We start from the raw sequence: 27,358 nt of genomic DNA on the forward strand, positions 1-27,358 counted from the left end.
TCAATCTTCATTACCAGGCTCATATGTGAGGGCTCTTCAAAAAGTTCATGGAAAGATTACTAGTACTGGGCCGGCCCGGTGGCGCACTGGATAGTGCGCCGCTTGGGAAGCGTGGCGGCGCTCCCGCCCGAGGGTTCGGATCCCGCATACAGACCGGTTCCTGCTCACTGGCTTGAGCGAGGCGCGGGAGCAACACCGAGGTTTGCAATCCCGTTGCCGGTCCCCGGTCCTGTACGGGGGCAACACTGAGGGTTGTGATCCGTTGCGGGACGCGGAAAAAAGACAAAAAAAAAAGAAAGATTACTAGTATCTTTCAATTCTATTTTTCCATGAACTTTTTGAAGTACCTTATATATAGGTTATCATAATAGCTAGTCCAACAGTTTAGACTCCTACATAACCCAGCGAGGTTCCTGACATCTAAGCAAATGCTAAGCAGTGGACGAAAGTGGACAGGGGCTTTGGAGCCACTTGCTACTGAATGGCAGTCTAAGACTGCCAAGACTGGCAAAATGGCCTAATGTTTTCCCTCCAAAAAGGTCTGAAGGTGGTTGATCCTTAATCTAGTTTAAGTATTGATGGCTATCTTTTATTCAACCACATTCGCATCCAAATAGAATCTTTGAATTACATTTACTAGTACTTTACAGTTTAAAAAATACTTTAAAATCTCTTACCTCAATGAATTTAGCCAGTAGCTCTCTAAGCCGTATTATTATTTCTACCGTACAGATTATTTTTCCTCTATTTTATAGATTACTTAAGTAAAGATTACTTAACTAAGCTAATCAGTTAGAAGGGGAAATGAGTTTAAAAATCAAATTTAGTTTTCTTCACCTCAATTACATCAAGAAAGTATTTCTTGTCGGAGAGATGCTAGATTCTACAGGGACAATGATTACTATTGCACGTGTCACTGACAGTACCAAGAATGAAATGATTTTTCAGAGGGGAGTTGGAGGAACCTCCATTTCTGTTGATAGTAGAGAAATGCTTGATTTACTATCAATGTGACCATAAGAATTTTAGAATATCTCCAACTTTCCAGGTTATTAATCTGCTTTTTTAAACAAAAAGTTATTGTGTCTCTGCTAGCTGCCAGGTACTTTTCTAAGCATTTATATAGTGTTGAACAGACAAAGTTGAGATAAACAAATAGAGAAAATGTTCAAATATGATTATTTAATAATTTAGAAACATCTTACCATAATGTAGAGCTGTTTGACCTTCATTGTCCTATAAAAGAAATGAATAATATATTTTAGAAGTCTAAGTAATTGCAAAAGTAAGAAAGTACATAAACTATAGCAAATATGTCCAATATACCAAAGTTCCATAGGCTTATTAAACACAGGAGAAGTCAGTTCCTTGAGCTTCACAGTGACCTGTGACCAAGCTCTACTTTAAGAGAATAGGAGGATGGTAATTTGTGCATTGCAGCAGCTACAGTAGAGTGATGGGATAACCAGTTATCTGCAGATAATAAGCCAAAGGGAACTTCTTAGAGTGCAGCAGTTTGGTTACTCAATCAGTGGCAGGAAAACTGACACTGTATATCATTTATCTTGGCCAGGATTAGCATTTTTTTTTCTAATCTTGTCCCCAAATCTATCTAAGGAATCTGTGATTTACAGTAAGAGTGATTAGCTTTTTAATCCATTTTCAGACTCATGAATTCCAAGCTAATAACATTAGGTTTCCTAACCAGATCAAATACCATAAAGAAATGTGATTTCAAAGCATGCAAGGTCCCAGAAGTTGTTAAGAAAGCCAAAAGTTCTCATAGATTACTCAGGAAACTCCAATATTTCAGTTAATTTTTTTCTTTTAAAACCAAGATATTCTAATTCTATATACTACTTATAGCATAGATGAGTACTTTTTAACAATACTACCTCAAATTGAGAGCAGTTAACCATATTACATGAGCAACAAATAATCACAATTAAGCACAGGTAAAAAGTAGAATTTAGTAATTAATTTGATATGCACTTCATAATATGCATGGTCATTATTATGCCTCTGGCAATTACAAATAAATGCTAAACTATTATTATGAATAACTTGGAGAGGGTGATATGACAAACCAAACGACTGTTCCTGGGTACCTTTTATCTGCCTTTCCCACCTCCGAAAAGCTGAATGTGGAGTGGGGGTTGGCTCCAGAACTTTTTGGCTATAGGTCTCTCTATTTAATCTCCCAGGAAGATGAACAAGAAAAGTGACATAGGGAACTTACTTTTTGGTTCAGATAGGTAGTAAGAAAAAAGTCATGGCAGGGGGACAACCTTGAAGCAATGTAGTTTGTTTTCTTATAGGGAATATAAGTTCTGATTGGATTTGAGGTAAGGTGTGTGTGGATGGGTAAGAGGAGATATGAAAGAAGTAATTTTGAGAAAGCAGGGTAGGGTACAGTTGGATGAGGTGCAACAGTGGCTAAGTTTGGGATGTCCATCAAGTATCATAAAGATAATAAACTCTAAGGAAACTAAAAGGTGAAAAGTAGAACCAACAAGTCAGAAAGCATAGGACATCATTTTTGCCTGCTTTTTTCCTTGTCTTTTTAATTTAGATACAGTCAGTCCCTACTTTGCCTTACTCTGCCCTTGAGATTAAGGACCGGCAGGGGAAGAGAACTGAGGCAGCTATAGTGAACAGGACCTTTGTGATACTTACACAGGGCAGCATGACCATGTTAGTTGTGCTCCAGAGTGTTCTGACTTGCCTAGCTATAGCTAAGGGCAATTTCAAAAGAACAGTACTGACCATTATGGCTTATGACCCACATCTACTTTGCCAGTTTCCAATGTTCATCAGTACAAGTGTATGTATGTACGTGTGTGTGTATATGCACGTATGTATGTACACACACATATACACACTTGATGGATTTATACACTCACATTTATAGTTTAAATGTGAATGTCCAACAACAGAAAACAGTTTCAGAAAGGGCTTAATCTACTGCAATTTCAGGGCTCCACTTATTCATGCATCCTGCAAGGTTATATTCCCCACAATTATTCACCTTGAGAAAGTGAAGTTCTCTTGCTATTTGTGCACAACTTTCATGTTTTAATCTCTGTGTTCATATACACTCAAAGTTCAGCTTCTTTCAATTTCTAATTCCTCACCTTCACTGGGGAGGTGGAAGAAAGCATTGTTAATTTCTTTTAATCACTTTTACCAATGAATACTAAATCTATATTTCCAGCCTAATTTCCAATTAATTAATTAAAAATATTGAGTTCCTATTATGTCCCAGTCACTGATCTAGGCACTGGGAACACAGAGACGAATGAGACAGAGAAGGTCTCTGATGTTATAAATCTTCTATTCTAGTGGTGGGAGAAGCAAGATAAATACCGTTAATAATAGGCAGTGATGAGAGCTTTGGGAATAAAAAAAAACAAAGCAGAATAAGAGAGTAGAGTGATATGAGACTATTTTAGATAGGACAAAGAACACTACGAGAAAGATGTGTTTACAGAGAATTGGGGAAAGCATAGGGTGGCCATGTAACCCAAACTGAGCAAATCACAGAACCCACCATCTTCCTGATCTGAAGGTAAGCATGTTCCCCAAGCCAAACCAATTGGAGTTTTCTCTCAGGATTTTTCAAAGTGGAGTGAAGGAAGGGAAGTGCGTGTACAGTGAAGGTCCTTTCCTCTCTGTAAAGGTAAAGGGTATAGTGAAATAAGCCAGACATAAAAGGACAAACACTGTATGTTCCACTTACATGTGGTACCTAGAGTAGTTAAATTCACAGATAGAAAGTAGAACAGTGGTTACCAGGGGCTGGGGCAGAAAAGCATGAGGAGTTATTATTTAATGGGTACAGAATTTCAGTTTGGAATGGTGGAAAAGTTCTGGAGATGTATAGTGGTGGCAGTTGCACAACAATGTGAATGTACTTAATGCCACTGAACTATACGTTTAAGATGATTAAAATGGTAAATTTCATTTTACCACAGTAAGAAAAGAAAAGGGTATAAGCCAAAAACTGTAAATGGCAATGTTCTCCACTTCTTGGAGAAAACCAGTCTCCAGTAGGAGAGAAATACCGACAAGGAAAAAAGTAGAGGTGAGAGACGGAGAGACAATGAGGGTCTCTGGTTCTTGTAATTCCAACTATATCACTGCCTTTCTTGGTTAGATGAGCTGACAACAACAAAATGCTCCCTACATAAATGTGATCTTTTTGTCACTTGCAAACAAGAGTCCTTAGTAATACTTACCTGGCAGGGGAGATACCATGATCATGAAGAGTCCTTAGTAATACAGGATGCAAGGCATTTTATGACCCAAGCCTTGCTCATTTCTCTCCCAATTTCTTCCAAATTTTGCGACTGCCAACTCCTTAATTAAGAATACCTATCTGGGGCCAGCCCGGTGGCGCACTGTACCAGTGCGCCACTTGGGAAGTGCGGCAGCGCTCCCGCCGAGGGTTTGGATCCCACATACAGACCGGCTGCTCACTGGCTGAGCAAGGTGCGGGGGCAACACCAAGGGCTGCGATCCCGTTGCCGGTCCCGGTCCGGTACGGGCGCGACACTGAGGGTTGCGATCCGTTGCCGGTCACGAAAAAAGACAAAAAAGGAAAAAAAAAAGAATACCTATCTGAACTCCACAGATAGTTTGCCTGCAAACTATCCTCTAACTTTCATCCATTCATTCATGTGGCTGGCCCATATGGGGATCTGTATCCTCTAAACTTTTCTTTCTTTTCTTCTTTCTTTATTGCTGACCACAGTTCTTTTATTTATTTATTTTTATTGAGTTGAAATTCACATAACATAAAATTAACCATTTTTATTTTTATTTTATTTACTTATTTATTTTACCACTGATCACTACCGCATTTACTTATTTTTATTTTTTTAATTAACTATTTCTAAAGTAAACAAGTCAGTTTTAAAAACAATGTCTTGCTCTTCACTCATGTTTAAAATCTCTTTGATTTATTTGAGCATTTTAAATAGACTTATTTTATACTCCCTATATTTTTCTTATTTGAGTTAAGGGAGGGGAGACAGGGTTGATGCTAAATGTGATGTTTGTTGTGCTGCCTGACATTTACTTATTGTAGATTGCTGCCTGTGTGCTTTTTAATTTTGGACTATAAGTTCATCTTAAGTGGGGTTTAATCTGTGAAAAATTTTGTGCTGTACTCCTTGGATAGAGAGTCTGTCCTTCTAGCATGCTTCTTCTTTTGTTTCTGCCATACACTCCAGAGATATTATCAGCTTGAGATCCTTTTGTTGATTTCTTAGCTTGGGGATTTTTGAAGACTTAAGAAGTGCAAATTAAAAAGGGCAAATCCATCCCTGCTCCTGGCCTAGGAGCACAGGCCAAGACAAACTCTCCATGTCAACTCTGTATTTGTGGGCAGATTTTTTTTAGTTTACTCTGAGGGTGGCTTGTATTGTTTGAGACCTTTACACCACGGGTACTGAGACTAACAGCTTTTCAGGGCAGCACAGTGTTGGTTTAAAATTACCACTTTCTTTTTAATATTTTGTTTTTTAAAAAAGTTTAGGGCTGGCCAGTTAGCTCAGTTGGTTAGAATGTGGTGTCTGAACATCGGAGTCAAGGGTTCAGATCCCCATACCAGCCAGCCACTGAAAAATAAAAACAAAAACAAAAAAACTTTATTTTAAAGCTTACTACTTTGTTTTTCATCTATGTTTGTTTTGGTCCTTGGAGAGTTAACTTGCTATGCCTTTACAGAGATGCTTATTATATTTTATTCTGCATTTCTGGGTGTCTTGTGGTAAAACAAAAAGGACTCCCTTCAACCTTTAAGAGTCAGTTCACCTTCTTCAGAAAACCTCTCCTGACTCCTCAGGTGGGCTTAGGTGCCTCTCTTTTCTACGACTATGGAATAGAATATACTTTATGTACTTATCTATCTCTTCCACCTAGACTAGAAACTTCTCATAGGCAAGTGCTATATCTCTCCTCCAGTGTCCATTAGTGTCTTGCATACAGCGTGTACTCAATAAATGTTCATGAAATGAGAGAATGAATATGTTACTTTAATCTTTCCTCACTGGTTAATTCTTTAAACAAATTTAAAGACTAATGAATTCAAGTCTTTAATTTGACCTACCTTTTTCCTTTCACCTGAACCCCCTTTTAAAAAGTTCCCACATATTTCCTTTACTGTGGAGTGTAATGCCAGATGTAGTAATCCAATGAGGGCAAAAAGAGTGATGGATAGGAGACTTAGTTTATAGTTACTAGGTGCATCACTACTATATCCAGTTTGACTTCTGGATTCTTTTTTCTTCTACATGAATTTATACAGATTATTTTTCTCCCCACATGTACTCTGTACTAATCCTTCCTTATTTTATTACATCTGATCATGTCCTCATTTTATTATAATTATTTTCTTTAAGGACTTAGTTTTCTTTTATCTCCAGATTGGGTTCCCTATCAGATATAACATTTTTATTCTATGAAATGAGATATTGATGAAAATATTAAATATTTAGCTCAGAATTGATACAAGGGAAATGCCATTTATTTTATCCCTTTAATACTAAGCCACTGATAACATTGCTGTTTCCTGTGCATAAAACTCTGTAGCCAAGTCCCAATTTTTTTTTTCTACTGCTAAATGTATTTATTAAACTGAATCAAGAACCATATTTCTAAGTCAAGATATATATTTTTTACTGTCACGGAGGTAATACGTTTCTAAGCTGTTCTCTATGAGCAGAAAGTTCTCTTGAGTGTTACTGGATTTCTTTTTTCGTGACCATAATAATTCTGATGGTCTAATTCAATTCACACTTGATCCCTTGACCCACCATTTCTACTAATGTTACTTCTAAAGATATAGTAGTAGTGCAGCATGAACCATTAAAAGAGTAATAACAGAACTGCATAGAGGGGTTGAGTTTTCCATGATGTGGCTAATGAGAAATTTTCTTCTTATCCACTAATTTACTTGAGATATAAATTTTATTTTAAAAATAGTATTTCAAGTGAATATATGATAAGGGAGGCACATAAGCAAATTGATTGCATGGAATTAGAAATAGTGATAAAAAATTTGAGTTAGTAATATACTTTTAGGTAACTTTTTTTTTTTTTTTTTTTTTTGTCTTTTTGTCTTTTTTCCGTGTCCGGCAACGGATCGCAACCCTCAGTGTTGCCCCCGTACCGGACCGGGGACCGGCAACGGGATCGCAAGCCTCGGTGTTGCTCCCGCGCCTCGCTCAGCCAGTGAGCGGGAACCGGTCTGCATATGGGATCCGAACCCTCGGACGGGAGCGCGGCGGTGCTTCCCAAGCGGCGCACTATCCAGTGCGCCACCGGGCCGGCCCTTTTTTTTTTTTTTTAGGTAACTTTTAATGTTATTTCTAAGCTTGGAATGTACTGCCTTTCTTTATAAGATTTGTGAATCTCTAACAGAAAATTAAACTAATCTGATAATTTTAAAGTTTGAAATGTATTTTATAATTATTTTTCTAGAAATGTTAAGCCTTCAGCTGCAGGTTATAGGCATACTCCTTTCTTAGAAAAAAAATATAGTATAGTAACACCTGATTTAACTGGCATCTTTAGAGAATAATATACTTTAGGTCAGCAGGTTTTTCAAATGAAAGGAATGTTACCCTTTAAGCATCCAAACATTAAAAACACCACTCTTACAAACATCTCTGTGTATAATGCTTTCCAAAGCATGTTACTTATTATTTTTTAATTTTTTTAAAAAGATGACCGGTAAGGGGATCTTAACCCTTGACTTGGTGTTGTCAGTACCACGCTCACCCAGTGAGCTAACCGGCCATCCCTATATAGGATCCGAACCCGCGGCCTTGGTGTTATCAGCACCACACTCTCCCGAGTGAGCCACGGGCCGGCCCAAAGCATGTTACTTATTTCTCCTTATCACTCTACATGAAGAACATGGAAGATGATTTAACCTTTTCTTGATGATCCAGAGATAACATCATAAACTGATGAAGTCTCTTAATGTATGGCTCCAAGTAAATGTCCAGCAATATGAGTGAACAGAAACACCATTGATTGTACGTGCTGTGATATAAATGATGCCTTTATAGGACATCAAGGTTATTTGGCCTTCTACTAAATGGCCCCAGACTACTGTTGTTTTTTGTTGAGTTTGATTTCAGTTTGTTTTTTTTAACTGCTTTTCCTAAGCCATAAAATTATTACTTATTCTTTATTATTGTCAGTGTGCCTGAACCTTTTATACTTTCTATTTCGCACCTGCTAAGGGCTAGAAATCAGACAAGCAAGTTCCTCAAGTTGTGTCTAAAATTAGGAAATAGTCTCAGAGTGATGGTCTAGTAATGGTCTCACAACATGATTTGTAGTTAAGCTTTGTCACGGATTTTCAAATTAATTTTAATGTCAATTAATAAGGAACAAATTTAACACAAAGATTAACATCCTTAATGAAAAAGAACACTTAAAAATGAATTAGATAAGCAGAAACTTGGTGAAGGACATGAGCAGATAAGTTACCCTATAGAAACGCTCGTGTCTAATAAGTACACTCTAAGATGTTGGAGGGGGGTTGGATGAAGAAGGGGCGGGGATAGGTCCCTGGTCCACCATCTCTGGGGCCAGGGGCTTTGGGTTCCGGCTTCTCCGTTGGCAGTGGTGGGCGGAGCCAGGGCCATGGGGTTCCCGCACTAGTCTTCAGGGCCCCCGTGGCAAATGGCGCCCTGTGTATTTTATTTTCATGTTGATTTAATCCTGGTTATAGGCTATATTCCTCCTGATCAGTGATTCAAAAAAAAAAAAAAAAATTAGCTCCATGGAAACTTTTGATCAAATGCAATCTAGAGTGACAAGTAAATGAAGAAACTATAAAAGTGGCACTGCTCTGGCTGGGCAGTGACCTGGAGCCCTTGCACACTTGGCATTCTTGCCTCTCCACCACTTGCCAGCAGTATTACCAGAAAGGGTTCCCACAGTGCAGAGTTTGAAAATCACTTTCTAGTGATTTGAGGATGCTGGGTAACCAATCTCTGGATAAGTTAGATGTCACTCTTTCCCCGGCTCTCTTTCTGCTTCTGGACACTTGTCTAATCCTCTACAAATAACAGAACTATCCTGTTAATCAATAATTACAAGATAACTTTTTCTGACTAGCCCACTGACAGGTTTTCTTTATGGTTCTCTCTGAATAAAGATTAGAAAGTAACAATATATATTCCAAAAAGTGGACAAAATACACCAAAATACAAAGACTTGAGTCTCTGAAGATCTTTCTCACTGGGTAAGCAGTAATTCAAGCATCAAAACTTCATTTAAATACATCATATGTCTACGATCAAATGGAAAATTGGGCATTTATGCCATCACATTCTCAATGCAGACGACTGTTTTTCCACATGGACTACAACAGTAAAAGCTAACTTAAATAGATGATATGCAAATTGATAAATAACCACTTTAAACATGACAAGCACGCCACTGAAAGGAAAACAACCAAAGTCTGCACCTATTGATTATTCATCCCTTTTAAGGCAAATGAGCAGATTCACATCTTCATAAATGTTCTCAAAACAAGTTTTCTTTGGGAATTGCTGCTGAAAGACTTTATTGACTTTAACACCATACTAAAATTGCTGGAGAGAGAGGGACTGGAGTAAAATAGGCATAGTATAAACCAGCAGTTGAAACTAAAGAATGGATAACATGTGTGCTTTGTCCACCAGGTAGTCTTCTTAGTTTCACCTAATCATTCAGACTCACAAGACTACCATAGGGCACAATTAGCATCAATTTATTCAGAAGGATTTCAGTCAAAAACCATTTAGAACTTGCCACCAGGGTGGTGTCAGACTGGAGTCCTTGGAATAATTCATGTGACAACTCACCCAGCCATTCAGGAGCAGCTATCTTCTCTCCAGGAGATATAGCTCAGGTGTAAGGAGAAGAGATCCATATTAGTGGGTGTGGGGTCTATCTTGGCTTAGAAACCCTGCTGCTTTACAGGTGCTATTATATCTTGTAACAGTAGCTTTTAAAAAAAAAAAAAAAAAACCAAACAGCTAATTCAATATGCCAATTACAAGAAACTCAGGCCATTCCAAACTGCAGTGTCCCCATCAAATATTTATCATTCCTTTGCAGTTCCTCCCAGTCCAGATTAATTTACCAATCAAGGGGTCATTTTCATGATAAGTAATGTTACTTAATAATATAATTGATATCTTTAACCACAGCAGGTTACCAGGGAATTTAGACATTTTTACCGAAGGTCAGCTTATCATCCAGCAGGAGAAAATACAGCCAACTTCCTAGTGTGATACTAAACTTATGCAGCCAGAATTTACATCTAAGTTTAATTTGAAATTCTTTTGGGATATCACAGGACTTTGCCAACTCTTACTATCTGTCTCACTTTGATTATAAGAATTTCTTAAATGGCATGTGTTCTTTGTTCCTTTTTTTCCTTTTTGCCTAAGTATACTAAGTGAATTGGGCTACAATACTATATTTTACTAATCTGATTGCTTAAATCAGGGGGATCTGATAGAATAATACTAAAACAATAGTAATAATGCTAAAGTGTATATGGAAGAATAGATGCATTAGGATACTTAAGAAAATGGGGGCCTTGCAATTCCATTTCTGAGAATTTATCTCCCAAGAAAAATGGTCCCATTCCCAAGTCTTCATGTTAATAAATGGCATGCCATTTGGCTGTACTATTTACCCAGCTGCTCAAGCCAGCAAAGTGAGCTCCATCCTTGAATTCTTTTCCCCATCCTCTGTATTTAATCCATAAGCAACTCCTACTGGTTCTACTTCCAAAATGTATGTCTAATTATCCATTTCTCTTTATCCTCATTGTCACCTGCTACTATGGGTTAAATTGTGTCTTCCAAAAAGATATGTTGAAGTTCTAATTCCCAGTACCTCAGAATGTGACCTTATTTGGAAATAGATTGGAGATGCATTTACAAGCCAAAGAATGTCAAGAATTGCCAGAAAACACTAGAAGCTAGAAGAGGTGAGGAAGGATTCTCTCCTATAGGTTTCAGAGGAAGAATGGCCCTGCCACCAATAAATTTCTATTGTTTGTGGCACTTTGTTACAGCAGTCTTAGGAAAATAACACACTACTTCAGTATAAACCTCCCTCATTTCTTACCTGGACTAATGCAGTAACTTCATATTTGTTCCCCTTCCCTGTCCCACTGCTGGCCCACTCCAATTTATTTTTCAGACAGCAGAGCGACCTTTTCAAAAGCTAAATTAGATCATGTCACTACCTTGCTTTAAAACCCTTCAATGGCTTCTCATTACTTAGAATAAAGTTCAAAACTCACCATAGCCTATGATGGCAGTTCTTAAACTATTGGTTTCAGGATCCCTTTATAGTAACTTCAAAATTATTGAGGACCTCAAAAGCTTTTGTTTATGTGGGTTTTATTTTTAATTCAATTGGGGAGGCCACTAGAGGGTTCTTAACAGAGGAGTAGTTTGTCTTCCTTTACGGATGAAGAGGGTCACTCTGGTTGCTAGGTCGAAAATAGACTGAAGTGAGAGACCTCAGGTCAAGATGGCAGAATAGATGGTCCCCAGCATCACTGTCTCCCACAATCAACCAACTTACAACTATTAGAAAGCAACAACAGCCAGGCTGGGGCTGCTAGAGCTCAGGGAAGAGGAGGAGAGACCTACGGCATTCATGAAGGTGGGAGAAGCTGCAGTGAGAGAAAGAAAGGATTGCTCCAACCATTTCAAGCCCTGGATGCTTCAAGGCAGGCCCCAGTGAGCACACGGAGAGAGAAATGGCAAAAGCTGCAGCTGTGCCCTTCATATGAAGTTGCTTGGAGGCTGCAGGGGAGAAGAGGGACTTGGTGGTTCCCAGGCCAGCTAGACCACTAACAGGGTTCCCATAGATGCACACAGAAGTGAGGACTCACAGACAAGTGAAAAAAGGAGCCACTCAGAGGCTGATGAGTCTGAATTTAAATACCATCTGTTTATTTACAAATTTATTATTCAGTGATTTAGTTATTCCTTACCTGTTCCCAATAAAAACTCATCAAACTAATTAAAATCATGGTTACTTATAAATGGCTCTTTACAACTACAAGCATGACAGGCTTACCTAACACTTCCTAATCCATTTCTTGTTTGCTATGTTCCTCAGATCACCATGCCTAATTTGGGGCTTTTGTGTTCAGATACTGTAGGCTGAAGTGTTATAGAGTTTAATGTGAAATATTAAGATTTCGATCTTTCAGCTTAGGGCACATCCACCTAGAAATCAATTAGGGCAGGGATATGAACATAAGAACCATGACTCCAATCACAGAATTGATTGGCAAGTGGGGAATAGAAAGACAAAAGGCTACCCAGGCTATCCTCTAATTCTGCTATCTTCTCTGTCTTCCAGGAGTACTAGAGAAAAGGAGCAGTCTTTAAAAAAGAGACATCAAGAATTTTCTTCAACTGTGAATTATTTATATGTCTAAACACTTTGATATGTTTAAAGAATAGGCATTTGGGTGGAACAAAGAAAAGACAATTATTTTAAATTACTCTCTAATCCAATTGCAGTCTTTGGGACCCAAACAGAAGTTCTCTTATTTATCTTTTGTATGCCTAGCACATAATAAGCACTCAAGAAACATTCAATCAATAAATTTATTTATTTGGAATGATGATGACTCATTAATACAAAGCCTGTTCAGTTTTTAATAATTACTTCAAATCAACTACTATATTATAATATGATTACTATTATAATTATGATGCTTTAATAAAACACATCATCTTGTATCTACAAAATCTTTACTTTTGTTATTCTTTATTGTATGTTAAAATGGAATTTGTATTAAAGCATGAGTATGATTCAAACATATTTTCTTGGTAACCTAAGAATAGGATATAGGAACCAAAACTTTATTTTTTACAGACGTTCTGTTTTAAAATATATTACAAAGAATAAATGGAATTGAATGTCAAGAATGAGTAAGTGAAAGCTTTTACTCATCTGGTTTACAACTTATATCAGCTAATTTTTCTAGATTTAAATTGATTAATTTTTTTGGTTGTTTCATTTCAAATGACCACACCAGAAGAGGGTTGTTTGTCATGGTTATTTATGCTTTTCCTTTCTGTTTTAGCTTAAAGGAAATGTTCAAATTTAATAAATATGAAGTTGTTATAAACAGCAGCAAAAACTATTCCAATAAATTAAAATTGATCATATATTTGAAGGCTTTGTAATGGATTATCCATCAGGGTAAAATAAAAGTACCCAGTTGCATTAAAAACAAACAAAATAACATAATAAAGTTAAAATGCAGAAAAATTCAACCACGCTTAACATCTAAAGTACAAAAGCATGAAAACATGCAACCCCCACAAAAAATACCTCCATATCCTTTCTGTTTCCAAATAAACAATAGAATTCCATAAGAAACACAAATGATTGACAAAATAATATAGGATGTTTAAAGACCCAGACTCTTAAACAAGAAAATGAAAAATGTATCCATGATCCTCCCAAATGGTTCTTTACCATCAACTTCAAAATGCCAGAAAACCAGGGAAGCTCCCTTCCGTCTAGCCTGTTTCTCTGTTCTGATTCTTGCAGGACTCTAAACCATCATCTACTACTCTGAGATTGGGCTCAAAAACAGCCACTCTTCGTAATAACTCTACGTAAAATCTTGAGCCTTCATAATCCTTACTTAAAGTTTTTTCTCTCATCTTCTTCATCTTTTATTATTTATGAATGTCTGTGTTCTTCTGCTCCTTTGAAGGTAAGGACCATGGCATAATTTAACTTTATAGACCCCTATTTCCTTCATCTATTGTATCCGGCACAAAACTTTACATATGGTAAAAGTTAAATAAGAGTAAAGAAAAATAAACTACTTGCAAGAAAACCAAATACAGTTGGTTTTCTTAATTTTTAGCATTCTGAAGTATCTGGAATAGGATCCAGACTACAGGGGAAAAAAATGCGAAGAACATATGAAACATGTCAATACTAGCTGGCTCACTGTATAGAAGAATTCTAGCTCCTTTGAGAAAGCAATGAAAGGCCAGTCTTTGCCTACAAAATAGGAGATGCAACAGAAGGCAGAAGAGACATGGAAAGTAAAAAGTGAAGGAAAGCAAGGAGTAAAGAGCAGAAATGGTAAGAGGGTCAGCAGAGCCTAATGGTAATTAGAAGAAAGAAGAGGCAGCAATAGTAGCAGCCAGCAGAGATTAGAAGCTGTGACAGAGGTGGCAAGTTGCAGACATTTTAGACCACAGAGAATAGCCCGCCATAAAGAGAACTGGGCTACATGCCAACCAGTAGATTTTAGCAATCTCAAGAGAGAAGGAGAAGCTTTAGCCTTCTGTCTCACACCATCTATAAATACCCATGGCACAGTACAATGATTTAAGAAGGAAGCAATGAAGTGCAGAGTATATTTTAGAAAAAGTATTTTATAAAAAGCAGTAAAAAATAAAAAGCACAATGTAACTGCTTAGCTGTTTGAAATGAACACTAATCTAGAATGCTTAACTTTCCAAAGGGTGCTAGATAGTTGAGACTTCATTAGTAAGAAAATAAAAAGGGACAAACATTGGCTGAATACTATCATGTGCTGGAAGTTTTACAAACATCAATTCTTTTCATTCTCACAACAACCCCATTACATAAATACTATTATTCCCATTTTCAAGCTGAATAAAATGAGGCTCAGAGACATTAGCTTACTTGACCAAAGTTCTAGGCCCTTCTGACATCAAAATCTGTCTTCTCAACTATACTAAGCTACTGATAAGGAGCAAGGGGAATCAATACAAATAAATATAAATGAGAAATATGGTTTAATTTTTTTATTTTTGCAGGTTAAAGACAATAGGTGGCCTTCGTTATTATCTCACATACAGCATGCTCACGTAATTCCTGTTACTATAATCTCAAAATTGATATATTACATTCAGAGAGTGAATAATCTGACTCTTCAAGACTACACACTCTATTTTTGCTTTGGCTTGCTGTACTTTTTCAAGTATACATATTTTGAGAAGCTTGAGCTTGGTCTCTCTCTATTTTTTATTAACTTAACTAAGCTTGTATAGCATTCAAAGTTAGGCACATAGAGAACACAGCCAAACTGTTTTCTTTTTTGAAGGGTGTCTTGCTTACTGCATGGTGTTTCTATAACACTATAAAGTAAAAACTCAATATACTTCAATTTATTCTATTCTAAATCCCTTGAATAACCAGAAGTATAGAGGAGAAATCCAGGAAATGTTTCTTTCCATTCATATTCTTATTCACCTTTCATTTACTACAATGAAAATTTTCATAGTCTGCTAGGTCCACAAAATTCCCCATTTACACAGGGTGCTATGAAATCAGCACTTTCATTTGTTGTTGGTGGGAGCACAAATTTGTATAACTCTTTAAGAAAATATTGATTTCTTTTGAATTAGTATTTGTAGGAATCTATTCTAAAAAAAATGTCAAATATTTTTAAAACCTTTTAAAAAAAGAGTTAATTCCCATATTATCTAGAATAGCAAGAAATCAGAAACAATCTTAAGTGTCCAACGACATAGGGAAAGTTGACTAGATCATTATGCAGCTATTTAAAATAAGGGTCATAAAGAATTTATAACTTAGAAAATCACTACAATATTATTAGTGTAAAATGGAGGAATGAAAAATGTTTTTATAGTAACAAACCAAAAAACACTGAGTATTGAAAATATGTTTTAAAAAATCTATTAAATGTAAACAGTAGGTATAAGTCTATGTGGTTTTTTTTCTTCTTTTTTACTTTTCTGTATCTAAGATTTCTATTATGAGCAAGTAATACCTTTATAATGGAAAAATAAAAAACTTTGAAATTTTCAGGTTACATCGTTTCATAATACAGTAAAGTATGGCCTGTAGCAGCTACCTGAAAATTAGCAGCATATGCTAGAAATCGGAATTCTGAAGTTCATATTTTGAAAATCCAATCAAAGCTGAAAGATATGGTTAAGAATATCAAGTGAGGGCCGAGCCCATGGCACGCTCGGGAGAGTGCAGCACTGGGAGCGCAGCAGCGCTCCCGCCGCGGATTTGGATCCTACATAGGGATGACCGGTGCGCTCACAGTGCTCACTGGCTGAGCGCGGTGCGGCCGGTCTCAAAAAGGACAAAAAAAAAAAAGAATATCAAGTGAGGGCCGAGCCCATGGCACGCTCGGGAGAGTGCAGCACTGGGAGCGCAGCAGCGCTCCCGCCGCGGATTTGGATCCTACATAGGGATGACCGGTGCGCTCACAGTGCTCACTGGCTGAGCGCGGTGCGGCCGGTCTCAAAAAGGACAAAAAAAAAAAAGAATATCAAGTGAGAGAAACAGGTATCAAATGTTAGTGGTTAGATCAGTTGGACCTAACAAGATAAAATTTAACAGAGATAAATAGAAGATCCTATACCAGGGACCAAAAAGTCACAATCTATAATCGTGGAGTAAATATTTTAGGAGAAGCATAGTAGAGAGAAAGCTCAGTGAATTTTGATGTAGTTACTCAAAAACAAATTAAATTTTAGAAATGTACTAATAGTTGGATAGTGTTAGAATAAGGAAAGTGATAGTGCCTGTGGTAGGCAGAATTTTAAGGTGACCCCCAATGACCCATGCCCTTGTATAATCCCCTCCCATTGAGTGTAGGAGGGACCTGTGACTATGATGGGATACCACTTCCATGACAGAGGGCAGAGATGGAATGGAAAGAGCTGGCCTTCAACAAGCAAACAGCAATGTTGGATATGTTGTGAACTGCCTATGGAGAGGGATGGTCTCTAGGAGATGAGGGCCTCAGTTCTATAACCACAAGTAACTGAATTCTGCTAATCATCAGAATGAACCTGAAAGAGAGTTCCAAGCTCCAGATGAGAACATAGCCATACAAGGCCTTATGCAGAGGATCCAGATGAGCTATGCTGTGACTCCTGGGTCAGGTAACTCCTAAACTATGTAGTCTATGAGAAAATAAATGTGTGTTGTTTTAAGCTGCTAAATTTGTGGTAATTTGTTACTCAGCAATAAAAAACTAATACAGGGCTATTCTCTGCTTGGGTCAGATGATTCCTGCAGTGTTCATAGTAATAAGCTCAGGGTAGATAATACCGTGGAAGGTATATCCAAAGAGCCCAAAACAGGCTTTAGCTGTATGGTAACTTGAAATTTAAAGTAACTTTAAATCATGTCATGTTAGGAATGAAGGAGAAAATATCTGAAAACAGAGAAATTAAGTTTGCTTCTATATCACTACATATTATAGAACTAGGAAGAGTGTGAGAAAATTATAGGAGTCAGATACTTAATTTTTTAACAGAAAGAACTTTCCAAACATGAAAAGGCTACCTTAATATTCCTTGAATTCCCTATCCCTGAATTTTTTCAATCTTAGATGATGACTGATTACTAGGCATAGTATAAAGAGGATCTAAGCATTTCTAGATGGCCTGATTAATACAACCTTTAAAGACTGTCTCTCTCTTAGGCAGTTGCGTCTTTAAATATTGTATGTGTATAAAGAGGTACTTTCTATTTACAGTATGAAAATTTGCAGTGCCTGGCATATTGTAGGCAGCCAGTCAATATTTATTGAATGAATAAATGCAAAAAAGAAAAAAATAATAAGAGAAAAGATGAGGATATTAACATGCTAAGGTCTAATTATCTTTTAATGTTTCTTTTTAGGCAAATTAAAAGTTAAATCTTGATGGTTATGAGTGAGGCAGAAACTATCTCTCAGAGAAAGAAATTATGTCTTTTTCTAGTAAATAAGTGAATATAGGGAAATGAAAAGAGCTCTGGACTATGAGTTTTAGTCTTAGTGCTACCACTCTTGTTCCAAAAAATGAGTTGAAATGATTAATCCTGGGGTTCAGATTGAGTTGGGAGGCATGGTAAGGCAGGAAGAAAGGTAGAATCAAGAGGACTTAGAAAATGGGAGATACTAGGAGTTAATATCTAGAGAAATTTCAGAATTTGAGGTCCTGACAGGAAGAAAGATCCAAGATATTAATGTTCAAGCAAGTTAAAATGAAGTACTAAATGAATGTAGCCAGGGTTGAGGGGCTTCACAAACTGAGATCAAGATTGGTAGGTGTCAGCATGAATGCTAAAGTGCCAGAATAAAATAGCGTAGGATAGAATGGAGAAAGAAATTGTAAGCCTACCCTTTCCAGCAAATAAAAAACTCAGTCCAAAAATCTATCAATTTTTAAGCAGTGCTATTTAATTTTTTGACATACAAACGTTGCTTATTTCTCATCAGCTACATTCCACAGCCTTCTAAACATTTATTTTCTACACTTATCCTACTGCTTTTACCAAAAACTTATGACAGATTTATTGGGTAATACATCAACAAATAAAATCCAAATAAGCTTTCCTTTTGCTCTTTTTTTTTTTTTTTTTCAAGTTAATAGGACAAAATCTCATTAGGGATCAAAAGTATATTTGAAAATTACCGTTACTCACAAAGAATGTTATTCATATCATTTACAGGTGAACAGGCAAAAATTTTCCTGAGGTTTTTTTTTTAACCTGCTTTAAGACATTGCAAGAGCAATATCACTTCTGTTTAAGAATTTATTTTTTATCTTTTATCTAATTTTAGTTAATCCATTTCTTCTTATAAAGTCAGCTATTGGAAATGGGTTTAATTCTTCAGTTAATGATGGGCTTTGTTAAGTTATGCTCTCATTTATTAGAAGGCCTTTCTCTTTAGCCTTGTTTTCACCTGAAATAAAATAACTTCCTATTCTGGTTAGCTCCTCTGTCTATGTCTCACGAAGTTTTACTAATGCTACAAATTCTCTTCAGTTTTTCCGCTAAATGCCACTGTAAAACTGATTTTTATGTCTGAAGTCCTGACGTCTTTAAGCTATTGTGAAATAACAAAATATTTGTTCTCTTTGTATTCTCCTCATTCCCTTCCCCCAAGAACTGTATAATTTTGATATAATCAACCAGGCTATATAATAATAGTGCAACTAAGGGAGAGGTTGGTTAACGGATACAAAAATCACAGCTAGATAGGACAAGTAAGTTCTAGTGGTCTACAGTAGTGCTAGGCATCTATAATTAACAATAATTTATTGTATGTTTTCAATTGGCTAGAAACAAGTAAGTTCTAGTGGTCTACAGTAGTGCTAGGCATCTATAATTAACAATAATTTATTGTATGTTTTCAATTGGCTAGAAGAAAGGAGTCCAAATGCTCTTACAACAAGGAAATGGTAATTTTTTATGATGATAAATATGCTAATTACCCTGATTTGATCATCACACATTGCATACATGTATTGAAATATAACTCTGTACCCCATAGATATGTACAATCAATATGTCAATTAAAAATTAAATTAAAAACCAAAGATGTTTCAATCCTCTTCAGTGACATCTAATTTTAAGGTTTCTTCCCCGCACTCCTTAACTCAATCTGTTAAGAGACCATAGCTCAAGTATCCGGAAAATCAATCCATATTTGCTGCTGTTGCTCCCCAAATAGAAATCCTTCTTTTTCCTAATTCATATCTGAATTAATACAATCGTGTTTTCACTGGTATCTTCCTATTGCCTTTCTGCCTACAAACAGTACTAAATTAACAACTCTAAAAATATTCATTATATTACGCATTTTAAAAACACACACATATACACACATTCAGTAGTCCATTTCCTTAAATTGAGCATTTATGGCTTCCATAGTCTGCCTGAGCTGCTTTTACTAGCTATCCCTATACCCATCTCAGCATCCATCAAATATCACCTAGTCCAACACCAAGACCAAGGGTACGGATCCCTGTACTGGCCAGCCGCCCCCCCCAAAAAATACATATATAAATAACATTTATATATACACACATAACATATATATATATATATATATATACACATCACACACACACACACACACACACACACACACACACACACACACACATCTCCTACTCTCTGCAGTTCATGACAGGCTACAACTCACTATTGAAGATGTCTCTAACTACTGTGGCTCCTATTAGTTTCTCCCTTTTTTCCCCATAATTCTCCCAAAGCACTTTCAGAGTAACTCTCATTATAGCATTTGATTAGAGTCTGGTTCACAACTGTTTTTTAGTTATTTAATGAGTTTCTTACTGTCTGAATTAGACAGCAAGTGATCTCAGGGCAGGGACCATGTTTTATACTTCTTTTTTGGCCCCCAGTGTCTTGTTGCATCCAGGTCATGGAATTTAATAAAAATTTTTGAGTTGAATTTAATATCTCAGGGTTGTTAGTTTTCCTTTATTTGTATTGTTGACTTTATTCTTACAGTAGTCTCTGTGCTAAATTTCTGGTAATTACTCTCTTAATCATGATAAACAATTCCACGAAATATAGATGAGTTGTAGGTATCTTTTCCCATATAAAACTGAAAATAATGTACAGGTTTATTCTCAATCTAGACATCTTCATGTCATTCTATTTGTTAGGTATCCCTTTAATCTGGGTGTTCTGTCAGTTATCTTCCAGATATTACATTTTTTGGATAATGCAATAAGTTACCACTTTGCACCTATTAAGATGACTATTATCAAAAAAACAGAAAATAACAAGTGTTAGTGAGGATGTGGGGGAAGTGGAACTTCAAGCATTGCTGGTGGGAATGTAAAATGGTGCAAAGTGCTGTAAATGGTGTAAAATGCTGGTATGGAAAGAAATGGTATGGCAATTCCTCAAAAACTTAAACACAGAATTACCACACAATCCAGCAATTCTACTGTGGGTCTATACTCAAAAGAACTGAAAGCAGGGACTCACAGATATTTGTATACCTTTAACTATTTACTCTCCCTTCAGATACACAAAAAAAATCTCATGTCCTCTAAATATTTTCTATAAAGAATTTCACACAAACACAAAAATAGAGAATATGAACTTCCACATAACCATCTTTCAGATTCAACAACTATAAAGACTATGCTATCTACTTCATTCATTCCTTTTTTCCTCTTACTGATGTACTTTAAAGCAAATTCCAGACATTGTCATTTCCCCCCACATATCTCGTATCTCTAAAAAACAAGAGAATTTACTCATATTACCACAATGCCCAAATTTCCTGATTATGTTTTAAAAGTGGTTTTTGTATAGCCAATTTGGAGGAATGAGTATCCAACAATGTCCACGCATTACATATGGTGGTTAGATCTCTTAAATAATTTTCCATCTACAGCTGACCCCTTTGCTTTTGTAGAAATAGAGTCAGTTGTTCAGCAGAACATCCCAGAGTCTGGATTTGTCCATTCACTTTCTTTTGATGTAATTTACATTATTATCACATGTATTTTTTTATAGGTTTTATTAGACTTGGGTTCAACTTTTTTTCATAAAAATACTTTATAAGTAGTAGTTTGTGCTTACGACTAGTGGTATTTGAGAAGGTATTAATTTAAATTTAAATTTGTTAATTTAAATTTATTAAATTATTAAAGTTATTAAAATTAAATTTAGTTAATTAAAGGTATTAATGGTATTTGAAAGTATGTTTGAGAGAATAAGAGTGAACACTACAGGCAAAGAAAAAATATGAACAAAGATATGGATGAAGGTAGGTAAGTATGTGATGTGTTCAAGGGAAGAAACTATGCTAACTAGAGATAGGGTTTTCAATACTGTTCATGACACTTTACACACTGGCTCCACCCCACTCAGCCTTGCTGAATAAGCATTTCTAGGGATGGAAGCTCAGATACCTTTATTTTTACAAAGTTCCTTAAAAAATTCAATACCTTGCTAGGCCTGAAACTTAGTGGCCTGGAGAATAATGTACATATTCTAAATAGCTTGTTCCTGGTAAGACAAGCTCATTCCCATTTTAGAGATTTTTGGCACGACTGAACAACACTTCTTTTCACTGAAGTCTCAGCTCAATTGTCTTCTTCTCAATAAAGTCTTACCTAATCCCTGTTCAATGTAACCAACCACTTTATTTCCTAACACTTACCTGGTATGTTTTCTTCATTAGAATGTATGCTCCAAAAGAGCATGGACCTTGTCTGTCTTGTTCACTGTAGTAATTCCAATGCCTAGAAAAGGCCTGGGTACATAAAAGATGGACACTAAATATTCACTGAATGGATGAATAAAGTTGACAGATTTAGGAAATTTCTTTTGGAATACTCTTATGCAATATAGATAGAAAACAATAAAATTATTCTTTAAGCTTGTCTTCATTAAAATTGTGATAGTAAGTAACTTTCTTGAGAATTTCTCTTTGCCATTTTGGATAGCTTACCCTATGATTACTTATGCCATCTTACTGGTTAACAGGAAAAATTTGGGACAACATTTCATTGAAGATAACTGCAACTCTGAACTTCTATCTAATCAGTTCAATAATAATTTCCAAATGTACTTAATGGACGATTAAATCAGTAATTAGAAATCAAATTTTGCTAGGCTATAAAATATGTCAAAATTACGTATGCTCAGACTAAGATATTTTAAAATTAAAATTTTATTTAATTAGCATTCCTCAGAGAAACATATTTTAAATTAAAATTTTATTTAATTAGTGTTCTCATAATCTATATTAAAAATTTATTTGTACCCCATTGACTTGCAAAAATATATGCAGGGCAAGGTAAATACACAAAAAGAGCTTGTAGTGGGTAAGAAATTGAGTGATTAAAACAGTTAACAACAACACAAAGCCCAGCAAAGAAAATGATTTAAAGTCTAAGAAGCAGAAAAAAATATAAGTGAAAAAATTTTGTTATAAGTTGCTTTGTGGGGTGTTTGAAAACATTCCTTCCTTTCATCCACACTTTTGTGAGTTAAAGTTAATGGATTTCTATTGCATTTCTGTTGTCACTATTGCCAGATGCTTTCGTATGGATAAGGCAGATACCTGGTTATTTAAGGAGCAGGATAAATGGGCCAAGACAGCTTTCCCTATCCCCAATCCACCAGGGAACATTTGAGAATTCCACCTGACATGAGGACAGCACTGTGCTCTTAAACAATCTGCAGTTTGATCCGATTGTTCCCCAGTGGGGGAGGTAGGCCACAGCTCACTCAAGAGTCATTGATTGGATTAACAGCCTAATTCCCAACAGATGAATAGAATACTGATGTCTTGTCAGCCCAGATCACAAAAGGAAAACACAATCTGCTTCTACAGCTCAGAGATTTAACCCTCTATTTACCCTCTATTTTACTCAAGCTACAATTTCAGTTTTGAGTACTGTAATTTCTTCTGTACCAAATAATTGTAACCAAATAATTTTTCTGGCATAAGTGACTGACTTTATTAAAGAGAATGAATGACTGTTTTAAGGGAAATAGACTCGTAATAAATGTTAGCTTTAGTTTGTTCCCCTATTCCACCTCTACCTCCCAGCTCTTCTGTAACTTAACAACTTTTGTGTGTGGCTGCACAACTAACAACCAAGTAAAATGTCTTATTTCTGATATAGTTATTTTTTTAAATAAAGCACCTCATCCAAGTCACCTATGAATTAGAACTCTATAATAAAGACATAGCAACATCTTCTATGAGTAGTAAAGCAGACGAAGATGCAGTATTGCAGGCAGCTTTAATAACACAGTGCTTTATTTTGTATGCCTTTCTGCATACTATATACCACCTGCCAATGTAACCAAAAAGATGGATTTTTGTCACTTGTTAGTAAAAACAACAGTGGTAGCAGCTAACACTGTTTACTGCACTAGGCAATTTCCATGTGTTCTTTTATTTACTCCACCCAACAACCTTATAAAATAGGTATTAAATTATCTCATTTGACAAATAAAGAAACTGAAGCTTACTTAGTCAGGTTAAGTAACTTGTCCAAGGTCATGTGATTTGTAAATGGCAGAGTCAGAACTTAAGTTGGGTCTCTGGCTCCAAAGCTTATGCTCTTAAACACTACTGGGATTTCATGGGTTTCTCTGTATATCTTCATATTTATATGGAGATTTTTCAGTATTCTGTGGGGTTAAAATTAAGATTCTGTTTTAGAGTCTTCCTGTTCTTCTGGGAAAAAAATCTCCATGTGCATCAATGTCCTGAGCTGACTTTTCTTTTTCTTCAGGACATTTCTTCAAGATCTCATGATAGCCCCTAAAAATTAGCCATGTTAAAAACAGAACTCTTTTTTTTTTTTTTTGCCCATGGCTTTGAAGTCATATTCAACTTTGACTTTCTCTTTATTTCTTACATTGTCTTTCATCAAGTGAGGTTGACTGAATTATCTTTCTGTACTATATCTCTGATTCTTTCTTTTTCCACAGTAATGGACTCTATCCAAGTTTTAACCTCCTAATCCACTAACTCTTACAAGAGCTTCCCTAATAATTGATCTGGTCTCCTCTCCCTTTTGCAAGCTTTGTCCTAAGCATGCCACTATTCTATTTAAAAGTTTGAAGTGTATTCCAATTGTCTTTAAGTTAGATAAGAATTTCTAACTATGGATTTCTGTAGCTTTGAATAGACTTTGGCATATTGTTATGATTTGAAAACTTAACATTGTATATAAAGATTAGATCAGTTCAAATATAAGAATATACCATATAATGAATATAGATTGTTTATATCAAGTATTGTAATATTACATTAGATTATAATCTAATTCCCTATGGTTATGCTTCTGTAACAGACATTACATTAAAAGACATTTTTGCTAACAATTATAGGGAAGAGAAGATTATGTTTTTTGGAAAAAAAACAAGAAAAACAGAAAAAAAAAGTTCACAAAATAGAAATGGCATAAAAGATCTTTAACTATACTACCTAGCCTCCCACAGATCTTTCCTGATTCAGACACGCTTTTCTTTCAGAAAATAAAAGTTTACATTTGTTTATCATCTTACAGGACACTTTCACATATATCAATTTATTTTAAACTAACATCACAAAGTAAGTAGGGTACGTATTAGTAACTGCATTTTATGAATAAGGAAACTCGAGTTCAGCAAGGTTAAATGACTTGCCCCAAATGACATATATAGCAAGCCAAACAGCAGAATAAGGACTTAAACTTATGTCATCTGAACAAATGGAATAAGTAAAGAAATGGCAAGTTTTAAGATATTAAAGTGTAATTCCCACTTCTAAGGCACAAGCAAAAGTTACTGTTGAATTTGGATAATATAATATTAGCTACCAATATTTTGGCTAATCACGATCCCTCCCTCTCCCTGCCCCAAATATGTTGTCAGTGTTCATTCAGTTAAGCATAAATAAATCCATCTAAAAGGAGAGTGGACAGTTTCAGTAGCTAAAAAAGGTAACTTGGTACTAAAATAAAATGATCTAAAACAAGTGTTTGGAAAAAACAAAAAATCACAAACATCCTGAATCAAGACAGGTACTACCAGAGGTTCCCTAGAGGCTGGAAAACCTCCAGGAGGATGATCCCCAAAGCTTCCTTTTCTCAGTATCTGAAAGAAGGGGCAATAGAGTGCATGAAGAATAACTGCTTCCCTACATGTTAAAGACTTGGCAGCACTTTCATGGTGTCTAGAGACCTTATGCTGTAATGCCAGCAGAGGGTATTTCATAAGCTCTTGTGATACTTAGTTCCTTCATACTGTTTGAACTCTTAAATTCAGCAAAACGTTTTATAGCCCTCAATAACATAGATTGGGCATACAGGAATCTTTGTTCTAGATGCTGTGGTCAGATATAAAGTTACCTGACAATGCTGGAGAGCATGGCAGGCATGTCTACCAACTCATCTTCAAAGAATAATACCCTGAAAAGTACAAGGTTTTTAATAATACCCAGAGGTTTTATATTCTACATGTCTACAACTTTAGATTCTTCTTATATAATACAAAAACAGCATTGTAGGAGACATTCTAAATTAACTTTGGTTATCCTTTTAAAAAACAGTAATGTTAGCAATATCACGCAGAAACCAAAAACCAAAACAAACAAAAAAACCCAAAAGAAAAACAACTTTAATAACAAGGAAAATCAAATCAATGATGTAATCTTTGTGGTAACAGAAATACACTTGCCTGATTGTAGAAACCAGGTTAAAGACAAGGGCTCGGACAGTTGTGTCCTGAAACTAGCAGACTGGTTTTATAAATACATACAGAAATAATTAAAATATAAGGGGTTTAGAGGGATTAATCTCCTTTAAATAATCTCTGCCACAAAGCCTGTAAAGACACTGCTGGCACCAGGCCCACATCAGACCAGCTGTCGGATATCAGAGCAGCAGAGATTAACTGCTACCACTTCTGCACTGACCTCCTCTGTGCAGTCTTCTCTGGACTCCATCTTTAGTACTCCGTGGACTAGAAAGTTTAGCTTAATAATATCTGGTACAATGTGGAAGATCATTATTTGACTTGATTTACCTATCCTTGGCTGAGAAAAAAAGAAACAAATAAGAAAGCTGGTGCTGGAAGGAAATCACAAAATGTAGAGCTCAGAGGACTCTAGGTAAATGCAGAAAGGCTCTGGAAAAGTGCTGATCACCTGATTCCATTCATTTAACCCACCTACAATTTCAAAGTCACTTTTAATTATTTTCAAACTGAGTTTTAAGTAATGCAGCAAGTACCCTTACTCCCAAAGGAATAACAAAACAACTGATAACTCTTTAAAAATAACATTTATTTTGCTTCAAAGCTAGCCACAAAAACGTAACAAATATTTTTAAAAAGTGACAATGCCAATGAATAATAAACAATATTTATAATAAACTTTATTATTATTTTTTTTAAAAGATGACCGGTAAGGGGATCTTAACCCTTGACTTGGTGTTGTCAGCACCACGCTCAGCCAGTGAGCGAACCGGCCATCCCTATGTGGGATNTTTAAAGATGACCGGTAAGGGGGTCTCAACCCTTGGCTTGGTGTTGTCAACACCATGCTCAGCCAGTGAGCAAACCGGCCATCCCTATATAGGATCCGAACCTGGGGCCTTGGTGTTATTAGCACCGCACTCTACCGAGTGAGCCACGGGCCGGCCCTTATAACAAACTTTAATAACTATAAAATATTTATAATATAATATTTATTCTTTCAGTGAGATAATTTTGGGGGGCCCTTCTGTATCTCTGTTATACAGTATTTCCACGACTTTAAAAGGAAATCATTAAGAATATAGGTTTGAGAATGACATGAAATCAATAATAAAGTGTTAAGGCTGGCCCGTGGCTCACTCGGTAGAGTGCGGTGCTGATAACACCAAGGCCACGGGTTCGGATCCTATATAGGGATGGCCGGTTGGCTCGCTGGCTGAGCATGGTGTTGACAACACCAAGCCAAGGGTTGAGACCCCCTTTCCGGTCATTTTTAAAAAAAAAAAAAAAAAAAAAAAAAAAAAAAAAA

The 27,358-nt window shown here is 36.0% G+C and overlaps 1 protein-coding gene across 3 annotated transcripts in view; it reads right to left on the minus strand.

The window, feature by feature from the left end:
- ACBD6 (acyl-CoA binding domain containing 6) overlaps positions 1-27,358 on the minus strand; it is a 195,410-nt gene that overhangs the window by 20,364 nt on the left and 147,688 nt on the right. For all 3 annotated transcript variants that reach the window (XM_008572944.1, XM_008572945.1, XM_008572943.1), the window contains one exon: positions 1,206-1,236. In XM_008572944.1, the coding sequence (XP_008571166.1) occupies positions 1,206-1,236 (31 nt within the window). The remainder of the gene's footprint in view (positions 1-1,205; positions 1,237-27,358) is intronic.

This window comes from Galeopterus variegatus, unplaced genomic scaffold (assembly GCF_000696425.1).
Source record: "Galeopterus variegatus unplaced genomic scaffold, G_variegatus-3.0.2 Scaffold850, whole genome shotgun sequence".
Taxonomy (NCBI): Eukaryota; Metazoa; Chordata; class Mammalia; order Dermoptera; family Cynocephalidae; genus Galeopterus; species Galeopterus variegatus.